This window comes from Falco peregrinus, chromosome 18 (genome assembly GCF_023634155.1).
Source record: "Falco peregrinus isolate bFalPer1 chromosome 18, bFalPer1.pri, whole genome shotgun sequence".
NCBI lineage: Eukaryota > Metazoa > Chordata > Aves > Falconiformes > Falconidae > Falco > Falco peregrinus.
In genome coordinates, this window is record NC_073738.1 from 3,573,904 (window position 1) to 3,585,261 (window position 11,358).

Sequence of the window (11,358 nt, forward strand, 5' to 3'; positions counted from 1 at the left end):
TCATGACACATCACCACCACCCTGCCACCGTGTTGTCCTCCAGCTCTGTCCTGGGGCCACTCCCGCCCCACTCGCTCTGTGGGACAACATGCAGAGCCCAGCCCACTGCCTAGTGCTGCCCTGCTCGCTGCCACCCTCATCTCGTCCTGCCCAGCTGAGATCGAGCCGGCTGTGGAGCAGGACGAAGCTTCCCCCAGCCCCAGCTGGTGCATCTGAACAGTGGCAGGTGCACTTTGTTATGAACTGAGGTCTGGAAAGCTTTTTCATAAATATGAATTAAATACAAGTGGGGTCTGTCTGTGTCTGTTCAGTGGGACTTGTGGACGCTGTCCTTGCTGTTGGCTTGCGATAAGGGCGCAAACTGAGTAAGATAATAAAAAGAGCAAAAGAGAAAATTGTCCTATCTCAGCAGCCACCTGAGCTGGTGGTAAGATTCCGAGCTGGACTCTAGTCCCCCAGCTGCTTTAACAACACACGCTAACACAGTCTCCAGACAGAATGTTTATTGTGGAAAGCAATGGGCATCCCCGCTCCTTCCAGGAGCAAGGCCCTGGTGTCTGTTCTCCAGGAGAAAGGTGGCTGCCTGCAGGGGGGAAGCCCTGCCTGCAGGGGAGTCCTCCTGTGCACTTCCCTGGACCATACCGAGCACCGTGCAGGCCCTTGCAAGGGCGGCTGCTCCGTGCTCAGGGCCAGGCGATTCCCCCAAGCTCGGGGCACATCCTGCCCCGCCAGGCCCGCAGCTCACTCATGGGGTTTACCGGGGCCGGGCCGAGCCCTCAGCTCTTTGCACTCTCGGCCCGCGCCCGGGCCCGGGCCCGCGCCGCCTCCGCCTCCTGCTCCAGATCGTCCAGGAACCGTTCCTGCGACACCGAGTAGAAGGTGTAGCCATCTGCGGGGGGTGCGTTAAGGAAAAGAGCAGGTGCGTCCGCGGCGCGTCCCCCCCGACCCCGCCCCGGCCCCGGAGGATACAGATGCCAAGCACCACAGCGCCGAAGCCGAGCGCCACCAGCGCGTTACGGCCGCGGAGCCGCCGCTGCAGAGCGCGCTGGCGCTGGGCGCGCTCCACCTGCGCCATGAGCAGGCGCTGCTGGGGGCTCAGCCCCGGCTCCCGCTCCGGGTCGATGCGCTGCGCGAAAGGCGCCTCCCCGCCCGGCTCTCGCGGCGCCGCCATCTTCCCCGCCGCCGCTTCCGCACAGCGCGGCGACGTCACATCCGGCGGGGACGCTGGCCAATCAGGAGGGCGCCGGCGCGGCGGGCTGGCTACGCGCAGGTGTAACGGGAGCAGGGCGTCGAGTGGTTGGCTGAGGCCCGGCGCGTGGCGGAGGAGCGCTCTGATTGGCGGAGCGCGGCCTCGTGACCAGGCAGGCGCCGAGGTGGGGCCCTGCACAGCCTGGGCTGGCGGTTGGGCACGGGCCCGGCCCCTGTCCCTGACCAGGTCCCTTTGCCTTCACCTGCACAGCCTGGGCCTGGCGCAGCGGTTGGGCCCAGTCCCGGGCGTGGTCCTGGTTCCTTTGCCTTCACCTGCACAGCCTAGGCCTGGCCCAGTGGTTGGGCCCGGTCCCGGGACCAGTCCCGGTCCCTTTGCCTTCACCTGCACAGCCACGGCCTGTCTCGGCGGCTGGGTCTGGCCCAGTCCTGGTCCCTGATCCAGTCCCAGTCCCTGTCCCTTTGCCTTCACCTGCACAGCCAGGGCCTGGCCTGGTGGTTGGGCCTGGCCTAGTCCCGGTCCCTGTCCTGGTCCCAGTCCCTGTCCCTTTGCCTTCACCTGCACAGCCAGGGCCTGGCCTGGTGGTTGGGCCTGGCCTGGTCCCGGTCCCTATCCTGGTCCCGGTCCCTGTCCCTTTGCCTTCACCTGCACAGCCAGGGCCTGGCCTGGCGGTTGGGCCTGGCCTGGTCCCGGTCCCTGTCCCTGTCCCAGTCCCTGTCCCTTTGCCTTCACCTGCACAGCCTGGGCCTGGCCCAGTGGTTGGGCCCAGTCCCTGTCCCAGTCCTTTTGCCTTCACCTGCACAGCCTGGGCCTGGCCTGGTAGTTGGGCCTGGCCTGGCCTGGTCCTGGTCCTGGTCCCTGTCCCTGACCCAGTCCCAGTCCCTGTCCCTTTGCCTTCACTTTCCCTCTCATCCCCATCTTTACCTACACCTGCCCTGTGGGCAACAGGTGCCGTGAGCCCCTTCCCCCAAACAGCCTGGCTGCTGAGGGGTTGCAGCTCCCCGGTTGTGCCTCTGGGACGCCAAGGCCCCAGCGCAGCCCTGGGGGGGCTCTCAGTGCCCTTCCCCACTGGCACCGCTGAAGCGCTGTGGTGCCTTTGAAGTAATTATTGTCCAGAGGGCTTCTGGCCCGCACTGCTCAATGGCATGCCAGGTGCAAGCAAGATCGCGGTACCGTGATGCAGACCCCATCTTCGGCCAGGTCATTCCTGAGGTTATTGAGGATAAGCTGATCTGTCTGGCCACAGAAAACGAACAGTACCTGAGCAAGCTTCCGGATCAGGCCGGATGCTTCAAAGAGACACAGATAGTGGGTGAGACTGTTTTCTCAACTACAGCTAACTCCTGAGGCAGTTAACAGCTGTATAATTAGCTTCTGTTGACTGAACTGAATGACTGTTGCAATTTTTTGCAGAATTTATATTCCTTTTGTGTGAAAAATGGCACTTGGACCAGTTGGCAAGGTATCAAGCGGTGGAGTTATTTGAAAGGTAATAAATATCCTGAACGCTCAGTGCATTTCTCATTTCTCTCATGTGGTTACACTGTGCACACTCTACACCACTCGTTCAAACAAGAGCTTTGCCTCTTTATTAATTTAATTCAAATTAACAGCTATCCATGTGTTCTGAGTATGTGCAGAATTGCTGTTCTTTTTCTCAGCAGAACTGTTTTCTGAGCAGTTGTGGGTTTTGTAGGTTTATGATCAAGCAAGTAGAACAAATCTCCAGAGAGAATGTTCAGAGTTGTGAACAAGGACAAGGGAGCAGCTGGAGCTCCCTGAAAGATCAGACAGACGACACATTTGTCCTGCGTCTTGTCTCGTGCGTTCAGCTTGCAAGCAAACTCTCCTTACACTATAACGTAAGCCAGCTAAACCTTTTCTTTTAACACTTTTTAGCAGTGTATTAATCCAGTATGTTAATCTTTCTTAGAAAGTAGATTTCCTCTTTGAAGGGCAACAATGACAATGAAATGCAAAGGATATTGCAGACCTAAATCTTTTCTGTTTAGGGCAGATCAATTGTCACTTGTCAGGTAACAATTTGTCAAGAAATGTTCCCATTTTCCTCATACTGGGGAAAAAAGCACTGGCTGTGGGAAAACTCAGCCTGTAGTTGTTGAAAACTTAGGGCTACAGAGGGTTCATACCTGCCTGGGGAAGGTTTATGGAGTAGAGGAAACCTGCAGGAAAGAAGGTCCAAACTGGATTTCTCATGCCAGCTGAAAGGAGAAGTTGGGCAGCTGGGCTAGTGGGCAGCACCACAGTGGCTCATGCTTCAGTGCCGTGGGAGGAGTTAAGCAAAAAAGTACTTTGTTCTTAGCAAGTGCCTTATGGCCTAGGAGATAATTTGTCTTTTTGTTTTTTTCCCCTCTTCAGATAGTTAACAATGACACAGCTGTAAAATTTCTGCAATCCTTAAAATACTCATACACCAAGCAGGATTTGCTCGACTCAGAGCTTGCTGTTTTAAAAACTCTGCACTTCCAGATCAGTGTGTCAACTCCTTTGGCTTACGTGGAATTGCTTCTAGAGGTTTTAGGTAAAGAGTATTAATAGGAGAGAATGGGGAAGTTTTTTAAAAAGCATAATAGAGCTATTACTGATCTGAACCAAAATGTGCCATATTACAGACTTTTGCATCCTGTGAAGGCACGTTTCAGATTGTTCAGGGCTTTACTTTTCAGATGAGAACTTTGTCCTTAGTAGAATCTGCTGAATGTTGTTGGACAGCCAGTTGTGACTCATTCAGTAAAAGATTGAGTTTAAAACCCCCAAAACATCGTGTAAGGCCACATTTTCTACGGAGACTTACCATTTTCTTTGCCCAGGCCTGAAAACCTGCATTTCAGAATGAGTGAAATTATACTGAGACTGAGAAAGCCGATGGCATCAGGCAGCTTGTGGCATTGAAAAACAAAGGGCAGCTGTCACTAGAAATCTTCATCCCTCACTTACAGTAACCAATGCTTCTTTCTAATTTGGTTTAATGGCTCAAAATGCATGGCTGATTATGTATGATCTCTGTGTTAGGACATAACGGCTGCTTGCTTCCGGCAAAACCATTGTATCAGATGTGTGTGCAACTACTAGACTTCTCCTACCTTACAAGAGATAGCATCTATGACACTTTGTTGAAGATTGCCATTGAAAATTCAACACCAAGTGAACTGCAGGTGTAAGTACCTTACGTGACCATTACTTAAAATAACTATTTGAAATTAAAACCCTAAAAAAACCCCTAAGAAATAGTAGCATAATACCTATTATGCTACATTTTGGGCATGTTTTTTAAAAATTTAATTTTGGGGGGCTTTCAGCATTGTTTATTGATCTTAATATCCCAGTTCAAAGCAATGTGCTTCACCATGTTTCCTTTAGGTTAGGGGCAAGCTAGGAAAGCGTTTAACTTAATCGTAAAAACCCTGCTTTAGCACTGTCCATTAAACAGTATCAGGCTTTATTTGGACCGAATAAGCTATCATGTCCGTAGGCTGTATAGCGATTACAGAAGCAGGAGCTTTTGAACTGTAAAGCTGGTGTCATTTTGCACCAGAAAACACTTTTACTTCTGCAGAGCAAAGTTTCTGACAGTAAAGGAAGATTTCATGCTGCTGGCTGTTGGAATCATCAGCACAAGCGTGTTCATACGAAACCCAGAGCACTGGAAGCAGGTACAGGCGCTTCTAAACACGTGAGCTCTACGTGAAAAAATGTGAAGGTTGCTTATATGTTGAGGCACAGCCAAGACGACAGGTAGGCTCGACTGGGAGTGGCGTGAGGGAGGTGATGACATTCAGGTTTTTTAGCAGGAAGAGTGTATACTTTTGTAAGAATAGTATGAGGGTACAGGCCAATCCCACAGGAAGGCTTGTGCTTGCACTAGTGTGAGCGTTTCCCCACGCTGCAGCTTCTTCACAGCCAGAACAAACCCCCCTAGATGTCATTTCGTTGGCAGGTGGAGAAGCGATCCCATGGGACAGCTTCCTGCCCAGACTATATACTGAATACTGTAACAGCCTATTACAGAGAGTAGCTTTTCCATTTCACTTCTTTAGTAGAAGCAATTAAGTTAGAAAAGAAAAGCAAAACAAAATACAACCCACCCAAAACAAGCAAGTAAGCAAACAAAAAAACTAACCAAATAAAAAAACATACTGAGAGGCTTCAACTTTTGTTGGAGTGTACTGATGGAGCACTATTATTCTCATTAGATTTGGAGGATTAAGAAGTATGTCTGTAAATAATGCCTCAGGCACTAATTATTTTTTTTTTGTTTGTTGTTTTTTTTAAGGTTGTGGAGCATTTAACCAGTATCACTGGCATTACTTCACAAAGCATCTTAGAATTTTCTTATGCAGTACTGAAACATGTCATTGGCAGTACCACTCCCAAGCAACACTACAGAGGCTTTGGAACAAAAGCTCCACAGAACGGAATTTTGTCTTTCAAATAGAGCTATCTTCTACGGCCAGTCGCTACCCTATCAGCAGCAAACTGCTACGCTGCCACTAACCGACCACTTCATGTGATACTGCAGTTTGGTTCATACTTTTGAACACCAGGTGCTCCCTAACATTTCATATATTATGTGTGAATTAGAAAAACTCGACCTTTCAGGCAGTGTGCAGAAGCAAAGCAGCATTTCTCTTTCAGCACCGAAAACTTTATTGTAAGAGTTATAGCTTCTAATTTATAAGTTTCCTTTAGAGAAAACTCTTAAGAGTGGTATTTTGAAAAGGCATTAACGTGCACAGTACTCTGCTTGGTAACCTGCATTGCTAGGAGCAGCTTGCATGCCCAGCTGGTACGAACAGGGCTGTATCTTCTTTTTTGGCTCGCTGCTTTTTAAAAATTAAAGCACTGTCCTGGGCAGCCTGCTGCAGCCAGGCTGCTTGTTCCTGCATTCCCTCTTTGCCACTGCTCAGAGCTTGTTCGCTCTTGCCCCAAAAAAAGCCACCTAGTTGACCGGTGTCATGAAAAGGACAGAATCCCACCAGTTTTGCAAGCAATGCAAGTGTTCAGCATGTCCATGTAAGTGCCAGGGGCTGTTCACGCTGCGCCTGGCATACGCCAGATGAAAGCACGCCTTGTGTAGAGCAGTGTTTTATTATTTACTTAGTGTATATCTGTGCAAGAACCGGCTGCAGGAAGTATTACAAATAGTCAGTATCACCGTAGGGAACACATACTTTAAACTGTATCAAACCTCATTAAGGTCAGTGGCACAAAGAAGTGCTGATATGACTTAGAAAATACTTTATTTCAAACTGTAGTTACTCTTAAATGACCAAGCAGTTTCCATGAGTTCTTCCACCTTATTCCCTATGTTTGTAACATTTTGCTTTTCTCATCTGTGTTAAACTGTAACAGAGTAGTATCAAACTCACTGGTGAATTTCAGCAGTAATTTATACACATATCTATAAACCTCAGAAGTGCTGGTTTAGCATCTGTTTAATAGCCGATTTTTTTTATTCTGTTCAGCTCGATATAACTTTACATATTGCTTTTCTATATACTACTTGTAATAATGGTATTTTAAATAAAGTGTCTTGTGGATTTTTGGTATTGTAAACATTTTGTACTGGTTAATATTAAGAGACATCTCGATTTGACTTTCTCCAACGAAACGCAGACACTCTACGGCTGCCAGGACGAGTTCTTTACATGGTTATTTGTTATAGAATTGGGATGAGACCCAGGCAAGACCCCACTTCAGGTTAGTTAACATGAATTTTAGTGCTTTTGTCCATTGCTCCTCAGAGTTAAATTGCGTTTTAATAGAGTAAGAGCCGCCACTGCCACCTGTATCTTCAATCTTCCCTTTCTCCACGTCCATCCTGTGTCACACACAAGATTTTATTAGCGCATTACCATCGCAAGCGTTTAATCTCAGTACGATATCAAATACTAAAATCCACATCTGACATTCCTATTATTCTGTGTAAGGATACTTTGTTTTTAAAGGAAATCTAGCAAGCCTCAGATCTTCACCCGAGGAACTAGCTTGAAATTTCAGTTCAGTTAAGAGCAAATATGGTAATCCTGCACGTTATACAGATGATTTCAGAAAGACAGGACTGAAACAGCAAGCAGTGCTGTAGGCTGCTCCAGAGGCTGGTCAGTGTTGCACAGGACAGCACACCAGGCCTTAATGTGACACGTTATGTAGCAACACTCACCTATAAGGCAAACAAAACCGAGTTTCGCCTTTTTCCACTTCCTCTTTGAACTGCTGCACGCAGTCCAGGAAAGCCACCATTGCATGATCAAACTTATTGTCCCAGAAGAACCTCAGGCCTCCAGAACAGTACAAGGGGAGTTCCTGAAAAAGAGATTTGTTTCAGGCACCCCAAACGCTCCATTTTAGATACTGTCACTGCAGCTCTTTAGTCCTGTGCGAGGCTTAAATTTGTCATAGGATGCTTAGAAATGGTTTGTGGCACGTAGTAGCGGGACTTGTTTTGTGCAAAGAGCCTACTGCGTGTAGGCCTGGGTTCCTAATGACCAACAGCCTCCCAAATCACTGTATCTCTGGCCAGCTGTGGTCAAGTTCAAGAGGCCTGTCACATTTTAATGCTGCTGGATGGCAGAATGACTGGCTTGATACAAGATAGAGTGAGACGTTGCTACAGGCAGCCAGCTCTCCTGTACTGTATATTCATAAAGAGCTGAGCTTGCCTTCTGCGTCCCCAGCATGACCAGGGCTCTGGGGCATTCAAGGTCAGCGTCCTCCAATTCATGCAGAGTCTCTTACCTTTGATTTGTCCGTGAGGGACTCTAAATACGAGTGGTTGCCGTACGGTACCAGGCGGTATCTGAAAGGAGACAGGATTCACAAGCAGATGAGCCCAACTGCCTTTATCTGGGTTGTAAGTGAAGTTTGTATTGCGTTGGATATACCTTTGAAATTTCAGGCCCATTTTGTTAGCGAGGGCGTGTAGCAACAGCACGGTCTGCCCCCAGGCAGCATTGATCTCATTCCATTCTACAGGAACACTGGGGAGACGGCCAAGTCTGAAGTTATTTATTGTGCCAAACTGACCACTGTGCCTGCGATAAGAAGAATTATAAATAAACACACTGGGGCAGGACCAGCTTCTAACACAGCTAACCAAACAAGGGCCGTGTACTGAACAGTTACGGAACACACGCTGCTAACCAAGCAGAAGGAGGGTTTGGGGGCTGTGGCTAAAAGGCATTTATAAATACCAACCACTTGTTTATAACAGTTAAAGAAAAAAAACAAAACAAAACAACCAACAATCAAACCTAAGAAATCCCCCCCAGCCAAACACCCAAACCCCTGAGCTACCTGCTCCGTGAAGCCTGACATTAAAGCGTTACCGTTGGCTCACACACTGGGTCTCGGTTCGTTAACAGGGTTCGTGGAAGAGCCATTTCAGTCTACTCAGAGATCTACACGGTGTTGCAAACCTCTCTCAGCTGACGCTGTTGACAGCTGTGGCCACCTGCTTTGTTGTGTAGCAACTATGACTTCAGCAGCACTTTTCCTGTCCAATGCAGTCTTACTTAAACGGCCCTAGGCTGCAGATTCTTAGCAAACTGACGCGGTATTCCAGCAACTGCATTACCAGATGTGAAAGGTTGCATTAAACACGTTGGTTTTCTTTAATTTATCCAATTGCATCTGGGCATAGCGCATTTGGTTGTCCACACTTTTCAGCTCGTCATCTAGCTCCAGTTGTTGCCTCTTGAATTCACAATATTCTTTCTGATACCTTTTAATAAAAGCAAGACAGGAAATGTTAAGTACAGGCATTTAGTGACTGCTCCTAGGGCATACTAGTTTTTTTTTTAGTCTAGCCAATTTTGCAAAAAGTAAGCCACTTGCATCTGAGCATTATTGACAGGTTTCTCCGCGCTATCATCTCATTTATGTTACCTAAAATCCCTGCCATAAGCTGCAGTTGAGGTTCACTCACTGAGCTTCCTCCTGCTCCAGCCGCTCTGCCTCTGCCCTGACTCTCTCAAAGTCTTCAGCCACAGTCTTGCGGTTCTTCTCAACGTCCTCCAGCTCCTGAATCAGCTGCTCTTCCTCCAGCGCAAGTTCTTTCAGTTCCATTTGCAGTTTCTCCTTATCATCCTCATTCATTTGCTCCAGTATCTCCAGGCATCTCCTAAAGGAGAGCAACAGGATTACCAAAACAGGGATCCTGGGAAGCCCCCACCACTGACAGCCCCCAGTTCGGCGACAGCCTGCACACGCGAGCAGAAGCACAAGCGGGGACTCGAGCGTGCGTGCACCTCTCGTTCATCCCAGACTCTCTGTGCTGATCCTGCGCTGCGGGTCAGGAACGCACACAGGAGAACAGGGGGGCTAGGTGGTGACCAAGGATCTGTGACTGCCTGTCAGCAACTGTCTCTGTGACGCCCTCAATCGCCTGGGAATGCTGCCACACGGGCAGCGTGGGCAGGCGGCACCAGTCGCTCTGATGGGCTCACAGGCTTCAGCTGGAGAAGCTGCATGCCACAGGACTCTCAAAAATAAGTTTTTCATTTCATTCAGACAAAGAAAACCCCAAGCACTGAAGCTGGGGACATCTCTTACGGATCAGGGAAAGTCAGATCAGGGCTGTATTCCTTCCCTAGGCTTCAAGCTAAAGCAACTTGGTCTTGGGTCACCTCCAGTCCACTCACTTGTAGTTCTGGCACTCGTTCTCCGTAATGTTAAGCTGTGTGTCTAGTTGGTCCAGCAGAGTGTCCGTGCATTCCTCACACAGGGGGTGATCCACATCCGTCTGCCCAGACATAATGTCAAAGAGGTCGCCGGTGACCTGCAGGAAGAGCTCACCATTAGCTCCAGCGACGGCACAGGCAGCTGCTGGCTGGTTTTCAGCAGGCGGGCTTGTGCTTCTTCAGTTGGCAAAGTAATTTTTTGCAGATCAGATCTTGATTTAAAATAAGCCAGCTTTACCAAACTACTCACCAACAACAGTACCGGAAGACCAGCGCTACGGGAGACTTTGCAGTTTAATCTTGCAGAGCATCTGGAAAAACTGATGCCCGGTTCAAAAGCACCAGAGCTTACCAGCTGGTGTAAAACTTGCCTTCAGTCTCCGGCTGAGGTTTTCCATCGTGCCGCCATCTGACGCCTCTCCGATCAGCGTAAAACTGTTGGCGCTCTCTGTTGACATCATTCTTGGAAAAAATTTTACGGAAAGCTGAGTGCCAAGGGTCTGGGGGAGGCAGGTGTGGTGCTAGCCTTAAAACTGAGCCTAGATTGGCAGTCGGGAAGGACGGACACGCAGGATGCACCCGCGAGAGGACGGGGCAGCCTGCGCCTCTGCCAGGACAGCATTAAGTCATAGCTACGAGCAGCATCCTGAGTGCCGTGCCCGGGATTTACGTGCCCCCAGATGGCCTTGCCGCTCGCTGGGGGCCCGGTGCCGCGGGGTCCCCCGGGGCAGGCTCCCAAGGGGACGCACCCAGCGGCTGCCCCTGCGGCAGGGCCCGGGGGCTCGGGTTGCCCGGTGGGGACTGTGGGGGCCCTGCCCAGCGGGAGAGGGGCTGGGGGTGCAGCGGTGGCCGTACCTGGCCGGCGGGATGAACCTCCTGGACACGCCATCCTGCCGGTTCTCCGCGAAGGCTTCCTGCGGGCACAGGGACACCGTCACCGCCGGGGCCCGGGAGGGGACGGGGGGATGAAGGTCCCGCCACCGCCCTCCGCCGCGCCGTACCTCCGTCAGGGCGCTCTCCTCCTCGGGCGCGTCCCCGGGCCGCGCGGGGGCGGCGGTCAGCAGCGGGGCTGCGGGAGAGGAGGCGTCACCCCGGGTCAGGCCTAGCCCCGCGGCCCGGCCCCGGCCCCCCGCCCGCCCCGCCGGTACCGGTCAGCTCCTGGATAGTGAGGCGGTCCAGGATCTTGAAGGAGGTGTCGAGCTTCAGCGGCTGGCTGCAGCGCTGGCACACGAAGCTGACCTGCGTGGTGCAGGCGGGCGGGCGGCTCCCCTCCATGCCGCCGGCTCAGCCCCGCGCCCGCTCCGCCATCGCCGCGCGCCGGATGTGACGCAGCGCGGCGGGGCACGGTCCTGGCAGGGGTGTAAGCGCCGCGGCCGCCATTTTCCCTTCGCCTCGCCCCGCCCCGTGTGAGCGGCCAGGACCCGGCGGGACGCGTGCGCGGGGTCACGT

At 51.1% G+C, this 11,358-nt stretch overlaps 3 protein-coding genes across 3 annotated transcripts; 1 reads left to right on the plus strand and 2 right to left on the minus strand.

Moving 5' to 3' along the window:
• Positions 1-488: 488 nt before the first annotated feature.
• Positions 489-1,208, minus strand: LOC114012587 (cytochrome c oxidase assembly factor 3 homolog, mitochondrial). Its single transcript, XM_055789747.1, has 2 exons — positions 970-1,208; positions 489-889 (listed from the first exon to the last, which is right to left on the minus strand). Exons 1-2 carry the CDS (start codon positions 1,169-1,171, stop codon positions 777-779), a joined length of 315 nt encoding a protein of 104 aa, XP_055645722.1. The 5' UTR covers positions 1,172-1,208; the 3' UTR covers positions 489-776.
• Positions 1,209-2,347: 1,139 nt separating this feature from the next.
• Positions 2,348-6,004, plus strand: CNTD1 (cyclin N-terminal domain containing 1). Its single transcript, XM_005238854.3, has 7 exons — positions 2,348-2,519; positions 2,621-2,696; positions 2,904-3,069; positions 3,587-3,749; positions 4,241-4,385; positions 4,785-4,881; positions 5,502-6,004. The coding sequence occupies exons 1-7, from the start codon at positions 2,348-2,350 to the stop codon at positions 5,661-5,663; spliced, it is 981 nt and encodes a 326-aa protein (XP_005238911.1). The 3' UTR covers positions 5,664-6,004.
• Positions 6,005-6,443: 439 nt separating this feature from the next.
• Positions 6,444-11,248, minus strand: BECN1 (beclin 1). The gene is made up of 11 exons (XM_055789726.1): positions 11,058-11,248; positions 10,911-10,978; positions 10,765-10,823; positions 10,281-10,371; positions 9,871-10,007; positions 9,156-9,350; positions 8,805-8,951; positions 8,113-8,262; positions 7,967-8,027; positions 7,392-7,534; positions 6,444-7,049 (listed from the first exon to the last, which is right to left on the minus strand). Exons 1-11 carry the CDS (start codon positions 11,182-11,184, stop codon positions 6,881-6,883), a joined length of 1,347 nt encoding a protein of 448 aa, XP_055645701.1. The 5' UTR covers positions 11,185-11,248; the 3' UTR covers positions 6,444-6,880.
• Between the last annotated feature and the right edge of the window lie 110 nt (positions 11,249-11,358).